The sequence below is a fragment of the Triticum urartu genome, chromosome 2A (genome assembly GCF_056163025.1).
Source record: "Triticum urartu cultivar PI428250 chromosome 2A, HENAU_Tu73, whole genome shotgun sequence".
NCBI classification, from domain to species: Eukaryota; Viridiplantae; Streptophyta; class Magnoliopsida; order Poales; family Poaceae; genus Triticum; species Triticum urartu.
This window is the reverse complement of record NC_141874.1, coordinates 114,867,597-114,887,164: the sequence shown is the minus strand read 5'-3', so window position 1 is coordinate 114,887,164 and position 19,568 is coordinate 114,867,597. Positions and strand designations below refer to the sequence as shown.

General features: G+C 43.7%; 2 protein-coding genes across 3 annotated transcripts; one reads left to right on the top strand and one right to left on the bottom strand.

Annotated features, from left to right (window-relative positions):
• The first annotated feature begins 13,359 nt into the window (after positions 1 to 13,359).
• LOC125536152 (uncharacterized) lies at positions 13,360 to 14,175 on the top strand. Its single transcript, XM_048699301.2, has 2 exons — positions 13,360 to 13,734; positions 13,841 to 14,175. The coding sequence occupies exons 1-2, from the start codon at positions 13,472 to 13,474 to the stop codon at positions 14,040 to 14,042; spliced, it is 465 nt and encodes a 154-aa protein (XP_048555258.1). The 5' UTR covers positions 13,360 to 13,471; the 3' UTR covers positions 14,043 to 14,175.
• A 173-nt stretch (positions 14,176 to 14,348) lies between these two features.
• Positions 14,349 to 18,362, bottom strand: LOC125536151 (uncharacterized). Of its 2 annotated transcripts, none has more exons than XM_048699299.2 (3): positions 18,221 to 18,362; positions 17,160 to 17,641; positions 14,349 to 14,921 (listed from the first exon to the last, which is right to left on the bottom strand). In XM_048699299.2, exons 2-3 carry the CDS (start codon positions 17,538 to 17,540, stop codon positions 14,658 to 14,660), a joined length of 645 nt encoding a protein of 214 aa, XP_048555256.2. In that variant the 5' UTR covers positions 17,541 to 17,641; positions 18,221 to 18,362; the 3' UTR covers positions 14,349 to 14,657. The 2 variants fall into 2 exon arrangements, with proteins under 2 accessions (XP_048555256.2, XP_048555250.2); XM_048699293.2 differs by having other exon boundaries at positions 17,160 to 17,628.
• Between the last annotated feature and the right edge of the window lie 1,206 nt (positions 18,363 to 19,568).

The window sequence follows — 19,568 nt, the reverse complement described above, 5'->3', positions numbered from 1 at the left end:
CAGATTTGTTGGAAATCATACATACCGATGTATGTGGTCCGATGAATATTGAGGCTCGTGGCGGATATCGTTATTTTCTCACCTTCACAGATGACTTAAGCAGATATGGGTATATCTACTTAATGAAACATAAATCTGAAACATTTGAAAAGTTCAAAGAATTTCAGAGTGAAGTTGAAAATCATCGTAACAAGAAAATAAAGTTTCTACGATCTGATCGTGGAGGAGAATATTTGAGTTACGAGTTTGGTGTACATTTGAAAAATTGTGGAATAGTTTCGCAACTCACGCCACCCGGAACACCACAGCGTAATGGTGTGTCCGAACGTCGTAATCGTACTTTACTAGATATGGTGCGATCTATGATGTCTCTTACTGATTTACCGCTATCGTTTGGGGTTATGCTTTAGAGACGGCCGCATTCACGTTAAATAGGGCACCATCAAAATCCGTTGAGACGACGCCTTATGAACTGTGGTTTGGCAAGAAACCAAAGTTGTCGTTTCTTAAAGTTTGGGGCTGCGATGCTTATGTGAAAAAGCTTCAACCTGATAAGCTCGAACCCAAATCGAAGAAATGTGTGTTCATAGGATACCCAAAGGAGACTGTTGGGTACACCTTCTATCACAGATCCGAAGGCAAGACATTCGTTGCTAAGAATGGATCCTTTCTAGAGAAGGAGTTTCTCTCGAAAGAAGTGAGTGGGAGGAAAGTAGAACTTGACGAGGTAACTGTACCTGCTCCTTTATTGGAAAGTAGTACATCACAGAAAACTGTTTCTGCGACACCTACACCAATAAGTGAGGAAGCTAATGATGATGATCATGAAACTTCAGATCAAGATACTACTGAACCTCGTAGATCAACCAGAGTAAGATCCGCGCCAGAGTGGTACGGTAATCCTGTTCTGGAAATCATGCTACTAGATCATGATGAACCTACGAACTATGAAGAAGCGATGGTGAGCCCAGATTCCGCAAAGTGGCTTGAAGCCATGAAATCTGAGATGGGATCCATGTATGAGAACAAAGTATGGACTTTGGTTGACTTGCCCGATGATCGGCAAGCAATTGAGAATAAATGGATCTTCAAGAAGAAGACTGACGCTGATGGTAATGTTACTGTCTACAAAGCTCGACTTGTCGCAAAAGGTTTTCGACAAGTTCAAGGGGTTGACTACGATGAGACCTTCTCACCCGTAGCGATGCTTAAGTCTGTCCGAATCATGTTAGCAATTGCCGCATTTTATGATTATGAAATTTGGCAGATGGATGTCAAAACTGCATTCCTGAATGGATTTCTGGAAGAAGAGTTGTATATGATGCAACCGGAAGGTTTTGTCGATCCAAAGGGAGCTAACAAAGTGTGCAAGCTCCAGCGATCCATTTATGGACTGGTGCAAGCCTCTCGGAGTTGGAATAAACGTTTTGATAGTGTGATCAAAGCATTTGGTTTTATACAGACTTTCGGAGAAGCCTGTATTTACAAGAAAGTGAGTGGGAGCTCTGTAGCATTTCTGATATTATATGTGGATGACATATTGCTGATTGGAAATGATATAGAATTTCTGGAAAGCATAAAGGGATACTTGAATAAGAGTTTTTCAATGAAAGACCTCGGTGAAGCTGCTTACATATTAGGCATAAAGATCTATAGAGATAGATCAAGATGCTTAATTGGACTTTCACAGAGCACATACCTTGACAAGATTTTGAAGAAGTTCAAAATGGATCAAGCAAAGAAAGGGTTCTTGCCTGTGTTACAAGGTGTGAAGTTGAGTCAGACTCAATGCCCGACCACTGCAGAAGATAGAGAGAAAATGAAAGATGTTCCCTATGCTTCAGCCATAGGCTCTATCATGTATGCAATGCTGTGTACCAGACCTGATGTGTGTCTTGCTATAAGTTTAGCAGGGAGGTACCAAAGTAATCAAGGAGTGGATCACTGGACAGCGGTCAAGAACATCCTGAAATACCTGAAAAGGACTAAGGATATGTTTCTCGTATATGGAGGTGACAAAGAGCTCACCGTAAAAGGTTACGTTGATGCAAGCTTTGACACTGATCCGGACAATTCTAAATCGCAAACCGGATACGTGTTTACATTAAACAGTGGAGCTGTCAGTTGGTGCAGTTCTAAACAAAGCGTTGTAGCGGGATCTACATGTGAAGCGGAGTACATAGCTGCTTCGGAAGCAGCGAACGAAGGAGTCTGGATGAAGGAGTTCATATCCGATCTAGGTGTCATACCTAGTGCATCGGGTCCAATGAAAATCTTTTGTGACAATACTGGTGCAATTGCCTTGGCAAAGGAATCCAGATTTCACAAAAGGACCAAACACATCAAGAGACGCTTCAATTCCATCCGGGATCTAGTCCAGGTGGGAGACATAGAGATTTGCAAGATACATACGGATCTGAATGTTGCAGACCCGTTGACTAAGCCTCTTCCACGAGCAAAACATGATCAGCACCAAAGCTCCATGGGTGTTAGAATCATTACAGTGTAATCTAGATTATTGACTCTAGTGCAAGTGGGAGACTGAAGGAAATATGCCCTAGAGGCAATAATAATGTTATTATTTATTTCCTTATATCATGATAAATGTTTATTATTCATGCTAGAATTGTATTAACCGGAAACTTAATACATGTGTGAATACATAGACAAACAGAGTGTCACTAGTATGCCTCTACTTGACTAGCTCGTTAATCAAAGATGGTTATGTTTCCTAACCATGAACAAAGAGTTGTTATTTGATTAACAAGGTCACATCATTAGTTGAATGATCTGATTGACATGACCCATTCCATTAGCTTAGCACCTGATCGTTTAGTATGTTGCTATTGCTTTTCTTCATGACTTATACATGTTCCTATGACTATGAGATTATGCAACTCCCGTTTACCGGAGGAACACTTTGTGTGCTACCAAACGTCACAACGTAAATGGGTGATTATAAAGGAGCTCTACAGGTGTCTCCAAAGGTAGATGTTGGGTTGGCGTATTTCGAGATTAGGATTTGTCACTCCGATTGTCGGAGAGGTATCTCTGGGGCCCTCTCGGTAATGAACATCACATAAGCCTTGCAAGCATTGCAACTAATGAGTTAGTAGTGAGATGATGTATTACAGAACGAGTAAAGAGACTTGCCAGTAACGAGATTGAACTAGGTATTGGATACCGACGATCGAATCTCGGGCAAGTAACATACCGATGACAAAGGGAACAACGTATGTTGTTATGCGATCTGACCGATAAAGATCTTCGTAGAATATGTAGGAGCCAATATGGGCATCCAGGTCCCGCTATTGGTTATTGACCGGAGATGTGTCTCGGTCATGTCTACATTGTTCTCGAACCGTAGGGTCCGCACGCTTAACGTTACGATGACAGTTATTATGAGTTTATGCATTTTGATGTACCAAAGGTTGTTCGGAGTCCCGGATGTGATCACGGACATGACGAGGAGTCTCGAAATGGTCGAGACATAAAGATTGATATATTGGAAACCTATATTTGGATATCGGAAGTGTTCCGGGTGAAATCGGGATTTTACTGGATTACCGGGAGGTTACCGGAACCCCCCGGGAGCCATATTGTCCTTCATGGGCCTTAGTGGAAAGGAGAAAGGGGCAGCCCAAGGTGGCCGCGCGCCTCCCCCTTCCCCTAGTCCTATTAGGACTAGGAGAGGTGGTCGGCCCCCCTCTCTCTCTTTCCCCCCTTGAGGATTCCTATTCCAACTAGGATTGGGGGGGGGAATCCTACTCCCAGAGGGAGTAGGACTCCTCCTGGCACGCCCCAAGGCTGGCCGCACCTCTCCCCCCTTGCTCCTTTATATACAGGGGCAGGGGGCACCTCTAGACACACAATTGATCCCCGTGATCGTTCCATAGCCGTGTGCGGTGCCCCCTGCCACCATATTCCACCTCGATCATATTGTAGCGGTGCTTAGGCGAAGCCCTGCGACGGTAGAATATCAAGATCGTCACCACGCCGTCGTGCTGACGGAACTCTTCCCCGACGCTTTGCTGGATCGGAGCCCGGGGATCGTCATCGAGCTGTACGTGTGCTAAGAACTCGGAGGTACCGGAGTAACGGTGCTTGGATCGGTCGGATCGGAAAAACGTACGACTACTTCCTCTACGTTGTGTGATCGCTTCCGCAGTCGGTCTGCGTTGGTACGTAGGCAACACTCTCCCCTCTCGTTGCTGTGCATCACCATGATCTTGCGTGTGCGTAGGAAAATTTTAAAATTACTACGTTCCCCAACATATGGCTCTCTCAAAAGGTGTGTACAGCAAGGATGATTGTGGCATACTAACAAACAAAGACACAAATAACACAGCTCCAAGTAAATTACCGATGGAAGTGGACGAAAGAGGGGATGCCTTCCGGGGCATCCCCAAGCTTTGACTTTTTGGTGTCCTTGGATTATTCTGGGAGTTCCATGGGCATCCCCAAGTTTAGGCTCTTGCCTCTCCTTGTTCCATGATCCATCAAAAGAATTCACCCAAAACTTGAAAACTTCACAACACAAAACTCAAAATAGAAAACTCGTGAGCTCCGTTAGCGAAGGAAAACAAAAGACCACTTCAAGGTACTGTAATGAACTCATTCTTTATTTATATTGGTGTTAAACCTACTACATTCCAACTTATCTATGGATTATAAACTATTTTACTAGCCATAGATTCATCAAAATAAGCAAACAACACATGAAAAACAGAATCTGTCAAAAAACAGAACAGTCTGTAGTAATCTGTAGCTAGCGCAAAATCTGGAACCCCAAAAATTCTAAAATAAATTTCTGGACGTGAGGAATTTATCTATTAATCATCTGCAAAAATAATTAACTAAATAACACTCTTAAAATAAAAATGACAGCAGTTCTCGTGAGCACTAAAGTTTCTGTTTTTTACAGCAAGTTCAACAAGACTTTCCCCAAGTCTTCCCAACGGTTCTACTTGGCACAAACACTAATTAAACACAAAAAACACAACCAAAACAGAGGCTAAATAATTTATTTATTACTAAACAAGAGAAAAAGGGAAGGAATAAAAATAAAATTGGGTTGCCTCCCAACAAGCGCTATCGTTTAACGCCCCTAGTTAGGCATAACAAGCAAGGATAGATCTAGGTATTGCCATCTTTGGTAGGCAATCCATAAGTGGCTCTCATGATAGTTTCATATGGTAATTTTATTTTATTTCTTGGAAAGTGTTCCATGCCCTTTTTTAATGGAAATTGAAATCTAATATTCCCCTCCTTCATATCAATAATCGCACCAACCGTTCTAAGGAAAGGTCTACCAAGAATAATAGGGCAAGAAGGATTGCAATCTATATCAAGAACAATGAAATCTATGGGCACATAATTCCTATTTGCAACAATAAGAACATCATTAATTCTTTCCATAGGTTTCTTAATAGTGGAATCCGCAAGATGCAAGTTTACAGAGCAATCATCAAAATTACGGAAATCTAGTAAATCACACAAAGTCTTGGGAATAGTAGAGACACTAGCACCCAAATCACACAAAGCATAAAACTCATGATCCTTAATTTTAATTTTAATAGTTGGTTCCCACTCATCATAGAGTTTTCTAGGGATAGAAACTTTCAACTCAAGTTTTTCTTCATAAGATTGCATCAAGGCATCAACAATATGTTCGGTGAAGGCTTTATTTCGACTATAAGCATGTGGAGAATTTAGCATGGATTGCAACAAGGAAATACAATCAATCAAAGAGCAACTTTCATAATTAAATTCCTTGAAATCCAATATAGTGGGTTTAGCAACATCTAGATTTTTATTTCTTTCAATCCCACTTTCATCAATTTCATCATTAAGATCTAAATACTCCGAATTTTTAGAACGCCTTCTAGGTAAAGGAATATCATATTCAGTTTCATCAAGATTCATATTGCAAAATAAAGATTTAATTGGAGACACATCAATAACTTTTAGATCTTCATCTTGATTTTCATAGGAATTGGAAGAACATGCTTTAATAAAGGCATCTTTGGAAGCACACATCCTAGCGGTTCTTTCCTTACACTCATCAATTGAAATTCTCATGGCTTTTAGAGACTCATTAATATCATGCTTAGGTGGAATAGATCTAAGTTTCAAAGCATCAACATCAAGAGCAATTCTATCAACGTTCCTAGCCAAATCATCAATCTTAAGCAATTTTTCTTCAATCATAGCATTAAAATTCTTTTGCGAAGAAATAAATTCTTTAATATTAGATTCAAAATTAGAGGGCATCTTATTATAATTTCCATAAGAGTTGTTGTAGGAATTCCCATAATTATTATAAGGATTACTAGGATATGGCCTAGGATTAAAATTCCCTCTATAAGCGTTGTTACCAAAATTATTCCTACCAACAAAATTCACATCCATAGATTCATTGTTATTCTAAATCAAAGTAGACAAAGGCATATCATTAGGATCAGAATAAACACTCTTAGTAGCAAATAATTTCATAAGTTCATCCATCTTTCCACTCAACACATTAATTTCTTCTATCGCATGCACTTTTTTATTAGAAGTTCTTTCAGTATGCCATAGAGAATAATTAAACATAATATTATCTAGGAGTTTAGTAGCATCTCCTAAAGTGATTTCCATAAAAGTGCCTCCCGCGGCCGAATCTAAAAGATTTCTAGAAGCAAAATTCAATCCGGCATAAAAAATTTGTATAATCATCCACAAATTCAAACCATGAGTAGGGCAATTACGTATCATTAATTTCATTCTCTCCCAAGCTTGTGCAACATGTTCATGATCAAGTTGTTTAAAGTTCATTATATCGTTTCTAAGAGAGATGATCTTAGCGGGAGGAAAATACTTAGAGATAAAAGCATCTTTGCACTTGTTCCATGAATCAATATTATTCTTAGGCAAAGACGAAAACCAAGCTTTAGCACGATCTCTAAGCAAAAAAGGAAATAGCTTCAATTTAACGACATAATTATTGACATCTTTTTTCTTTTGCATATCACATAAATCAATGAAGCTATTCAGATGAGTAGCGGCATCTTCACTAGGAAGGCCGGCGAATTGATCTTTCATAACAAGATTCAACAAAGCAGTATTAATTTCACAAGATTCAGCATCGGTAAGAGGAGCAATCGGAGTGCTAAGGAAATCATTATTATTGGTATTAGTGAAGTCACACAATTTGGTAGTATCTTGAGCCATCGCGACAAACAAGCAATCTAACACACAAGCAAACAAAAGCAAACGGGCAAAAAGAGGCAAATAGAGAGGGAGGATAGAGAGAGAGAGGGCGAATAAAACGGCAAGGGTGAATTCGGGGGAGAGGAAAACGAGAGGCAAATGGCAAATAATGTAATGCGAGAGATAGGGATTGTGATGGGTACTTGGTATATTGACTTTTTGCGTAGACTCCCCGGCAACGGCGCCAGAAATTCTTCTTGCTACGTCTTGAGCTTGCGTTGGTTTTCCCCGAAGAGGAAGGGATGATGCAGCAGAGTAGCGTAAGTATTTCCCTCAGTTTTTGAGAACCAAGGTATCAATCCAGTAGGAGCCCACGCTCAAGTCCCTCGTACCTGCACAAAGCGATAGCTACTCGCAACCAACGCGATTAGGAGTTGTCAAGCCCTTCACGGTCACTTACTAGAGTGAGATCTGATAGATATAATTTTTTGATATTTTTGATATAAAGATGCAAAGTAAAAAGTAAAGACAAAGTAAAAAAGCAAAACAATATTAACATGATGGAGATTGATATGATGAGAATAGACCCGGGGGCCATAGGTTTCACTAGTGGCTTCTCTCAAGAGCATAAGTATTCTACGGTGGGTGAACAAATTACTGTTGAGCAATTGACAGAATTGAGCATAGTTATGAGAATATCTAGGCATGATCATGTATATAGGCATCACGTCCGTGACAAGTAGATCGAAACGATTCTGCATCTACTACTATTACTCCACTCATCGACCGCTATCCAGCATGCATCTAGAGTATTAAGTTAAAAACAAAGTAACGCCTTAAGCAAGATGACATGATGTAGAGAGATGAATTCATGCAATATGAAATAAACCCCATCTTGTTATCCTCGATGGCAATGATACAATACGTGCCTTGCTGCCCCTTCTGTCATTGGGTAAGGACACCGCAAGATCAAACCCAAAGCTAAGCGCTTCTCCCATGGCAAGAACTACCAATCTAGTTGGCCAAACCAAACGGATAGTTCGAAGAGACTTGCAAAGATAACCAATCATACATAAAAGAATTCAGAGAAGATTCAAATATTATTCATAGATAGACTTGATCATAAACCCACAATTCATCGGTCTCAACAAACACACCGCAAAAAGAAGATTACATCGAATAGATCTCCACAAGAGAGGGGGAGAACTTTGTATTGAGATTCAAAGAGAGAGAAGAAGCCATCTAGCTACTAACTATGGACCCGAAGGTCTGAGGTAAACTACTCACACTTCATCGGAGAGGCTATGATGATGTAGAAGCCCTCCGTGATGACGGCCCACTCTTCCGGCAGAGCTCCGGAACAGGCCCCAAGATGGGATCTCGTGGATACAGAAAGTTGCGGCGGTGGAATTAGGTTTTTGGCTCCTGTTCTGATTGTTTGGGGGTACGTGTGTATATATAGGAGGAAGGAGTACGTCGGTGGAGCACCGAGGGGCCCACGAGGCAGGGGGCGCGCCCTCCCCCACCCTTGTGACTTTCATTTTACGAAGAGAAGTTTCCCCGGAGGGAAGTTTCCCCGGCAGAACAGCTCCGCCAGAGCCCTTGATTGGTTCCGCCAAGGTTCCGCCTCGTGGCGGTGGAGTTTCGTCCGAGGAGATGGCTTATGATTTTTTCCTCATCGAAAGACTTCATATAGCAGAAGATAGCCATCGGAGGGCCACCAGGGGGCCCACGAGGTAGGGGGCGCGTCCCCCACCCTCGTGGGCAGGGTGTGGCCCCCCTGGTGAACTTCTTGCGCTCGGTATTTTTTATATATTTTGAAAACGTCTTCCGTGAAGTTTTAGGACTTTTGGAGCTGTGCAGAACATGTCTCGAATATTTTCTACTTTTCTAGCTCAGAATCCCAGCTGTCGGCATTCTCCCTCTTTATGTAAACCTTATAAAATAAGAGAGAATAGGCATAAGTATTGTGACATAATGTGTAATAACAACCCATAATGCAATAAATATCGATATAAAAGCATGATGCAAAATGGACGTATCAGCGTGTAGGAGCAAGCATTGCAGCAACGCGAGCGGTGGCGTCGTCAGTCTAGGGCGACGGGCGATGGTGCTGCCATGGCTGCGATGTGCCGCAGGAAAAAGAAAAAAGAGGAGAAGAACAAGTGACTCAATGTTTTCTGCAGGAAAGAGATACGGAATGAAAGGATAAGGGGGGAGTGAGATAGGCGGCTCGTTGGACTTCTTCGTCATCTTCACCCAGCCTGCCCACCACGACAATGCGGTGCGTGATACGTCTCCAACGTATCTATAATTTTTTATTGTTCCATGCTATATTATATTCTGTTTTGGACATTATTGGGCTTTATTATAAACTTTTATATTATTTTTGGGACTAACCTATTAACAGGAAGCCCAGCCCAGAATTGCTGATTTTGCCTATTTCGGAGTTTCGTAGAAAAAGAATATCAAACGGAGTCCAAATGGAATGAAACCTTCGGGAACGTGATTTTTGGAACGAACATGATCCAGAGGACTTGGACCCTACGTCAAGAAAGCTACCAGGAAGGCACGAGGTAGGGGGCGCCTACCCTCCCCCCAGGCGCGCCCTCCACCCTCATGGGGCCCATGTTGCTTCACCGACGTACTTCTTCCTCCTATATATACCTACGTACCCCCAAACCATCAGATATGGAGCCAAAAACCTAATTCCACCGCCGCAACCTTCTGTACCCGTGAGATCCCATCTTGGGGCCTTTTCCGGAGCTCCGCCGGAGGGGGCATCGATCACGGAGGGCTTCTACATCAACACCATAGCCTCTCCAATGATGTGTGAGTAGTTTACCTTAGACCTTCAGGTCCATAGTTATTAGCTAGATGGCTTCTTCTCCCTTTTTGGATCTTAATACAAAGTTCTCCACGATTCTCATGGAGATCTATTCGATGCAATCTTCTTTTGCGGTGTGTTTGTTGAGACCGATAAATTATGGGTTTATGATCAAGTTTATCTATGAACAATATTTGAATCTTCTCTAAATTCTTTTATGTATGATTGGTTGTCTTTGCAAGTCTCTTCGAATTATCAGTTTGGTTTGGCCTACTAGATTGCTCTTTCTTGCAATGGGAGAAGTGCTTAGCTTTGGGTTCAATCTTGCAGTGTCCTTTCCCAGTGACAGTAGGGCAGCAAGGCACGTATTGTATTGTTGCCATCGAGGATAACAAGATGGGGTTTATATCATATTGCATGAGTTTATCCCTCTACATCATTTCATCTTACTTAAAACGTTACTTTGTTCCTTTGAATTTAATACTCTAGATGCATGCTGGATAGCGGTCGATGTGTAGAGTAATAATAGTAGATGCAGGCAGGAGTCGGTCTACTTGTCTCGGACGTGATGCCTATATACATGATCATACCTAGATATTCTCATAACTATGCTCAATTCTGCCAACTGTTCAACAGTAATTTGTTTACCCACCGTAATACTTATGCTCTCGAGAGAAGCCACTAGTGAAATCTATGGCCCCCGGGTTTATTTTCCATCATATTAATCTCCCGTCAACAAGCTATTTCTGGTGCCGTTTTTATTTCGCTTTATTTACTTTGCATCTTTATCATAAAAATACCAAAAATATTATCTTATCATATCTATCAGATCTCACTTTCGTAAGTTACCGTAAAGAGATTGACAACCCCTTTATTGCGTTGGTTGCGAGGATTTTATTTGTTTGTGTAGGTGCGAGGGACTCGTGCATGGCCTCCTACTGGATTGATACCTTGGTTCTCAAAAACTGAGGAAAATACTTACGCTATTTTGCTGCATCACCCTTTCCTTTTCAAGAGAAAACCAACGCAGTGCTCAAAAGGTAGCAAAAAAGAGAAACTCAGATGTGAATAGTCTACAGAGAACCATTCGCGAACTATTCATAAAAGATTTCTCTTTTTGGCTTCTCGATGTATATTTCGAATTTTGATCTGAATTTTTTAAGGGTTATCTTACTATGTGATGTGAACATGCATGATTTTTTTCAGATTTTTTCGCAATGTTTAAATTTAAATTCCAGCCGCAAGGCACACGGTAACATGCAAATGTGCCTGTCACCTGATCTCTGTCCCGCCATGGGAGCCCTCTCTTCAGTATGACGAGCGAGGCAGACGGAAAAAGGAAAATGATGTGTGGAGGAGCCGGCCGACGCGACACAAGCACAACGCAACATCTCTTTTCAATCGGTTGAATCAGAGCAATTCCCAAGCGATTTTCAGTATTTGTATACCACAAACACTAAGTAAGCTAGCTTTATTAATTGAAATATTAAAGTAATGCTTACAAAAGTTTCAAAATGATTTTCATTTTATTTTCTTTTTTGGTAAAGATTTTTCAATAGTTTCACTCTATCTGCAATATACAAAAAATAGCAATATTTTACAAAAAAAATCAGAAACGGGGATTTCGATAATTTCATAAACATGAAATCTTATCTCGCAAATATCGAAACACATTTCTTAAAATATTTTCATGAATACGGAGAGCACAAATTTCAATATTCCATAAACACAAATCCATAGTTAACTAATTTACAATCATGAATGTCAATAATTTCACGAACTCAGTAGTCCCATTCCAGTTACATTGTGGTACCATTCACAGATTTCACAATTTTCACAAATCATGTTACCATTCCAGTGATATATGTCACAAGTATCAATTTCGAAAATCTGATCACCATTTCAGTGATATATCATAAGTTTCATTTTTCTAATACTAGCACATATGCCCGTGCGTTGCAACAGGAGAGATACTTTTTGCAAGAAGCATCAGGAGAGATAATTGGTGTGTCCATCAAAACGGTCGCCGCAACGGTGGGGCGACAGAGCGAGGATCTGCGGTGTTCTCGTGGGTCATGTTTGGTCGACGACATCTGAATAGTGATCGGGTTGGTTCGAATGGCGGCCACCATCAAACTCATGCCTTTTTTTCTTCGAGTCCGCCTCTGAGGTTGTGGTTGCCTTTTCACTTTGTGGCTTCACGACGACTTCAGGGCATAGTTGCTTCGAGCACTCTCTTGTACGATGGTGTAACTGGATGGATTATTAATTACAATGAATCAAGTTTCATTAGCATAATCAGCACAGCACATAACCAGGTAGTCCTTGCTTTACCAGGGTGTATTCTCTTTACTTATTTTAGCGCTCATTTGCCCATATATTTTCATCAAAGTCAAATCAGCATATTCTTTTTTATCGGCATGTGCCCATAATTTCTTTTAATTATAGCCAACCAACATAGACCCGGCCCATGATGGCCCACCCGACCCAACATATATTCCTCCTCGTCTGCTTGCCAAATCAAACCCTAGCCTCTTCATTCCACTCCCCTTCACTACCCAAGCTCTCGTCTGGTCTTCTCCGGCATGGCAGGCAGCGGATCCAAGTTCTTCACCTCCAAACCCGTCGACCCCTAGCTCATCCCATGCGGCCCCAAGGAGGAGATGGTTGTCTGGCTTGCACTCTGCCGTTCCCGGGAGGAGGCCTGTACGAGGCGGCGCTCCGACTCCTTTTATCGGGAATTCATCATCTATCTGACGTCCACAGACACCTTTCAATTTTCGGGCTCCGACGAGAAAGAGTAGAACATGAGAGACGGCGCCTTGAGTCTCGTGAGCCGGCTCGTGTCCCATGCCCTACTCTACCTTGCCGGTGACCGGACCAACACTCTAAGAAGCACAGCCGGTCGCCGGACATGGACATGGCAAAACTGGGCGAGCTCCGCTGAGATTAGGTTTCACGTTTCATGTAATAACATGAATTTAAGATTTCTAATTTAAGATATCTAATTATAGAATCAAATATTTGAGACTGCCGACACGCGACGTTTGAGAGGTCGGATTTAAGTCTGATTGTAGATGCTCCAATGGTATCGGCCGTGAGATGATTCGTATCAGGAGGCTAGACCGGCGGGCACAATAGGCTGATGCACTAACCTTTTGACATCTGACACGACATGGCACGGCCCGGTTCATTTGTTTTACTTTTACCAAAGCAGCTGCGTGTACGTGCCGCGACACGTGTCCCGGAAGTCGGCAGCCTCGCTCGGCGACCTGTCCTCTCCAACCGCCGCACGTACGCGGTGCCTCACGTGTCCGCCCCAGCGATCAAAACTCCCACCCAACACCACCACGTACGGTCCGACCGTCCGAGCCAATCCAGGAGCGCCGCCGAGCCCTCCTCCCTCCCGTCCCGATCATTTCTCTCCGCCACCACCACCAGCCGCAAAAAAAAATGTGCGGAAAGGGCCGGAACAACGGGCTCGCGTCGCCGGCGGGGACAAGCGGCACGGCGACCGCCATCGTCGCCCTCGCGTCGCTGCTCCTCGCGGCCTCGGTCGTCGTCTTCCTCGTGTCGCCGCCGGCGCCGGCGGCGGACGAGAAGCCCCCCGAGCCGGTGGAGCTCGCCATCGGCGTCGCCGGGCACGAGGGCTGGCTGGACGCGCTCCGGGCGTGGGCCAAGCTGGCGTGCCTCAAGCTCCGCCCGCTCGAGCCAAGGTACATATCGTGCTCTCTTCTTTCTTTCTCCGTGCACGGGTCCAAGCACGCGTGCCCTCATCTCATGGCGTGTTGGTTACTTGTTTTTGCGTGGCGGCTGATGAAGGTGTGATCTGAGGAGCTCGGGGTCGATGAAGAAGGCGGCCAAGCAGAGCCTGGCGATGGGCAAGGAGGCCGTGGAGCAGACGGCGGTGTCGGCGGCGAGGGCCGCCGAGGAGACCATCGGGAGGACCACCGAGAAGGTGCGGAGGAAGGTCTCCCCGTCGCCGTCGACGTCGTCGGCGCCACTCGCCGATGGAGACCTGTGATCTGCATGCAGGTCGACGCAAGCGCCAAAATTTTCCGAGCTGTATCCCTCCACTTTATGTTACCTGTAAGCTGTAGCTTTCTACTAGTGCGAGAAGAAAAGATGGCCCCCTCGGCGATATGTATGCGTATGAATATCCTGCGATTCTGTTTTTCTCTGTACCCTGCTTGTGAATATGAGACGGTCTAGATCGGAAGTTTTCTCGGCAAAAAAAAAAAGGAAATGCATTTTGGCTGCGAAAAGTTGCATTGTCACCAATCTGCAGCCATGTCGATGAGAGGTCAGAGCCCAGGTGTTGGTAACAGAATTAGTAGCAGTTGCATCAATGGAGCAGCACAATGGCATTTGTTGCTGCAATCCTTGCAATACTCTTTAACAAACGGCAAGCGAATGGGTCCGCTGCCGGCTCAAGTCGACCATAGCATGATTTTCTCAGAGACTAGAGTGGAGAGAGATTCTCCACTGGGAAACTAGTAAACAGTCTTCTTCCTTCAGGAGTAACATAACATCTGATCTCACAGGCCTATGGTATGGACACAGGAGGGGTACACGGAATATACAGGGCAATGCAATCCATTTCATCCATGTCGCGGAGGACCGGCATCGCCGCGTCGCTCTATTCCGGGCAGATTTCCCTGAAGATGGGCAGCCTGCGTCGGCCGCTGCGCCCGTAGAGGGCCTCGGCTATCAGGCCGTCTTCCTCCTCGGTTGGCTGTGCTGCTGCAGACACCGCCTGCCCTGAAGGTGTCGTCGAACCAGGTTTCGGTGTCGACAGAAGGTCCGGCCTGTTTCCTAGGATGACAGCACCATCTGGTGATCGGAAGTTGGAAAATGTTTGCTTGAGTTCGGGAAAACCTGGTGCGCCAGTGAGCCCGCCAGCCTATGCAACATGAAACAAGACAGAACAGATGTTACTGCATATAGCACACTGTAGATTTTGATGATAAAGGACTGTCAAAAAGGGAAATATATTAGGCTAGTCACCAAACTAGCTTAAGAGAATGATTCTAGTAAATCATCTTATGGTTGTGTTGGTTTAGAGGGAGGCTGCATGAACATGCTAACAATTTCAGCTATAGGATGAAGAGAAGAATAGCAAGTAATGAGTAAATGGAGATAATATATAGCAGGTAATGAGAATCGATTGCTCGCATACCCCTCGTGCTGCAAAAAGATAAAATTGTCTCTGCGTATATGAATGCGTTTAGATCCTGACACTGGAGATCCTGCTGTTGAGCTAGAAAGAAATATTCCAATCTAAAAATTGCAACTGTACCAGGAACACAATTATCCACTTATCTGGAGCTTAACGATGGAACAAGATCCAAAATCAGGCACATATGTTGTGTTCAAGGTAAAGGCATATAAAATTTGTGCTAAAGCTTGACAAAGGAACTGGATCTAAGAGGGTGTTTGTTTTCAGGGACTTATTGGTTTAGGGACTTAAAAAAGTCCCTATAAGTCCCATCTAAACCAAACAGGAGGGACTTATAGGGACTTAAAGTGGGCATTTGGGACTTATGAAATAAGACTCTCAAGGAGGGACTTATAGGGACTTATAGTTGTAATATGGTCTTTTAGTCCATGTTAAGTCCCAGGAACCAAACAGGTAGGGACTTTTTAGGGACTTAAGACTTATAAGTTGGGACTAAAAAAAGTCCTAGGACTTATGAACCAAACAGGGCCTAAAACAATGTCAATATGCTGCAGTCTGGTGGACCGACTTGATTTCAACAACATTTAAGGGCTAATCAATTTATGTTTATCTGAAACATGAGAAATTGTTTCTTCTCTGGCTAGCAAGAGTGACTAGCTAAGGAAATGAGAAAATTATTTGGCAATGTACCAGATCAATATAGTAACAATTTCTTTCTATTCTAGATAGAAGAGCAAACAAAAAGTCCATGATCTAACGAGTCATGCCTATCTGACCGATCAGAAATTGTCCTTTCCTAGCAACAAGAGAGAGCTAGGGAACAAGCAATTGTACACTGAAGCTACAAGTAACTGAATTACTGAAGGAGAACTTGAACTATCATGCAGTATGACAAAGTAAAGAACTAAGTAGAATTTGTAATAAGTACTCCCTCTGTATCATAATATAAGAGCATTTTTGACACTAGTGGTGTCAAAAACGCTCTTATTTTGTGGGACGCAAGGGGTAGTAACTAGTAGCTCAAATGCATTATCAAATACCACGACATCAAATTACTAAAGACCACAACTGAGCTACCACAGTAAACTAATGACTGTATTATGGCCAGAGTCTACATACAGTCTGATAAGTTGCGTTAGGGCATAGGAACATAGATGACACTATCCCCAAATGAAAATTGGATGGCTCGGTTTAATTTGTTTCCTAGTTTGTACATTCTCGGGCAACCTTTACTGTCAGAACTAAGTCATGCACTTGTATTGTGAGTTCATAGGATTTGCGGTAGGTAGTAACTTAGTAGATCATATGCATTATCAAATAACATGGCATTAAATTAATAAAGACCACAACATAAACTGCCATATACTAGTAAATTAATGGACTGTACTATGACCATAGTCCACAGATAGTCTGATATGTGGCGTTAGGACATTAGGAAACATAGATGACATCATCCCAAATGAAAAATGGATGGCTTGGTGTAACTAGTTTCAAGTTTTGTACATCCTCAGACAACCTTCACAGTCAGAAATAAGTCATGCGCTCGTATTGCGGGTGTATGTGGTATGACAGTCTGCACAATAGCTAATTAGGCTGTGTGCATCTTGGGATGCAGAGGCCCAGGGAGTTTTCCCTTATCTAAAAGAAGAAACTATAACTAATTGAGTAAATATATGGAAACATTTCCCCCTAAGAACACAATCCAGAGTTCTGCATTGCAATGCATCACCACACCCGTGGTCTTTCTCTCTGTGATTAACCAGATGAAGTATTGAAATCATGTAACCATGGCATTATAGAGATCAAGAGCATTGAGATATGCACAATATTAACCAAGCTAGTAGTAGAACCAAGGGCTAAAGACACTGACCACTACTCCAGGCATCAGTTCAATACTTCATCGGACAGCAATGCAAGACCATAGCGACACTGAGGGTTAGATCTGGAGAGCGGCTTAATCACCTGGCGTTTCGGCGCGTAGAGGTAGGCCGCCTCATGGTCCGCCATCGCGTACATCGGCCGTGGCCGCGCCTGCTGCTGCGGCGGCGGCGGCGGCGACTGCGGCGAGTAGAGGAGGCGGCGGCTGTCCAGCTCGGCGTTGGCGGAGAAGCAGGTGCGGCGGAGGCGGAGGAGCGACGTGTCGAACCCGAGCTCCAGCCCGCCCGACGAGTACGAGGAAGGGGAGATGCCCCCCTGGCCGGCGGCGGCGACGGCGTCGAAGGCCGGCGTGAGGTACGCCCTGAGCGACGAGGACGAGAGGCGGCGCTGCCGGCGCCGCGACGCCGTCTCGCCCATCCACTGGCCGCCGGGCGAGGCGGCGGCGCAGTCGAAGTCGAAGTCCATCGCCCGCTCGCTCGCTCGCGCAGAGCACCGGCCGGGAGCCGCGGCGAGATTTGGGGGGAGGCGGCGACGGTTCCGGGGAAAACAAAAACTGAAATTTAAAACTGAAACTGAAATTAGGGCTCCCACCGAGACCAGGGAAAAGGGGGGAGAAAAAGAATCGCCTTAAATTTCTCGGGAAGCCTGCATGCGGCCAAGCGGGCGGCGGTTGCGAGCTCGTGATTAGCCGTGCGCGCACGAGGGAGGAATCCGATGATGAAATTCAAAATCGCGAAGAGAAGAAAAAAGGAATAAATTCGAAAAAACAAAAAAAAAATGCGGCAGAAATCGACAAGGAATGGCATCTGCAGTAGTTTATTGAGCGGGATAGGAGTGATCTCCATCTCCAAAATCTACAGCCGTGCCGGACGAACAGGCGGATCTAGTAGAGGAGGCAAGGCAAAATAAGTTTGAGAAATCGATCGAGTCTCATGCGGGCTCTGTCCCGATCTCCCCTGTCGATCCCGGGAGAAAAAACCCAAAAAGAAACCTCAAGAAAAGCAGCAGCTTGATTGGACGGCGAGTGCTGTGAGTTACTGGCGCCCAAAAAGATCCCGAAAACCCGGCTGAAAATCAGCCCCGAAACGCACGGCAAAGTTCAAAAGCTTGCTGGGCTATGATGAGAAGTTGAGCAGCAGGTTCACCTTGTGGCCGTGGAGTGGAGCGGAGCCTTCTAGAGACCCTCGTCCCCGTCGCGCTCGCTAGCGAAGCGAGGCAGGTCACGCTCCTCCCATTGGTGCTCGGGCGGGCGGGCGGGCGGGAAGTGGAGACGAACCGTGAATAGGAGGAGAGGGGGCGGCCGCCGGGCCAGGTCAAGTACACGTGGCCGACCATGATGCTTCTCCTAGAATTCCATTTGTTTGGGCTTGGCAGTATTTCATGTGTCCTTTTTAGTTTTCATATAAGATTTGACTGAAGTCAAGCCTCGTAAAGTTTGACCAACTTTATAGAAAAAAATACCAACATTCACAATCTGAAATCAATATCAATAGATGTGTCATGACTTAAAGTTTCATATTGTATAACTTTAGCATGGCAGATGTTGATATTTTTTCATATAAATACGGTTAAATTTTATGAAGTTTGACTTCAGAGAATTTTAATATGCAAAGTAAAAAGGATCAAAGGAAGTACTACAATTGTTGATGCCTCTGGGTGGGCTTGGGCTGGTTTGAGTTTGACCTTCCCTTATGTTTGACCCTGTTTCCAAAAAAACAAAATCACTTCTTATACGTGTATTTGCCAACATGTACCATGTATATTCCCTAAAAAAATATACCATGTATACGCTCATACATACGCATATATGCTCGCCTCTATGAATGCAAGCATGCACACCATACTCATATGAGCCCCTCCGAGAGACTAAGCCAGCACATTATCTTAAGATTAAAAAAGTACTGAACACGCATCGCCCGAAGATCTGGAATAAATTCAAGAAAATGCGAACACCTGTGTCAAATCTAAGACTTGAATTATGATGGATTACGGATATCACTATTCTCCTAAGCATCCAACCATAGACTGATTCGTTCATCTTCTCTCTTCTAAAAAGAAATTGTATACTTCCTTTGGTCCAAATTAATTGGAGCAACCTCTATACAATCTCAATACTATATTCACCCGCAAAAAAAAAAATCTCAATGCTATATTATATAGAGGTTGCATCAATTAATTCAGATTACAGGAAGTATTAATTAATCAACAAAGATACTACAATCTTCCACCGGACATGTACTCCCTCCGTTCGGAATTACTTGACTCGGATATGGATGTATTTAGAACTAAAATACATCTAGATACATCCATTTCTGCGACAAGTAATTCCGAACGGAGGGAGTAGGCCGGCACTGAAACGCAAGACTTAGCTAACAAGACCTGAGCATGATCTCACTATCCTTCGTGTTAACCTTCATGACTTTAACATGACATGTGAATTGAGTGTAGTTTATATAGTTAGATTTCTTGTGGTGAAACCAATCCACTAGGGTT

Bases quoted from the DNA above. Each gene is read 5' to 3' on its own strand.
- LOC125536152 (XM_048699301.2), top strand. From the start codon at position 13,472: ATGTGCGGAAAGGGCCGGAACAACGGGCTCGCGTCGCCGGCGGGGACA. The intron at 13,735-13,840 runs GTACATATCGTG...CGGCTGATGAAG, and splicing joins CTCCGCCCGCTCGAGCCAAG to GTGTGATCTGAGGAGCTCGG.
- LOC125536151 (XM_048699299.2), bottom strand. From the start codon at position 17,540: ATGGACTTCGACTTCGACTGCGCCGCCGCCTCGCCCGGCGGCCAGTGG. The intron at 14,922-17,159 runs GTGATTAAGCCG...CATGTTGCATAG, and splicing joins TCTACGCGCCGAAACGCCAG to GCTGGCGGGCTCACTGGCGC.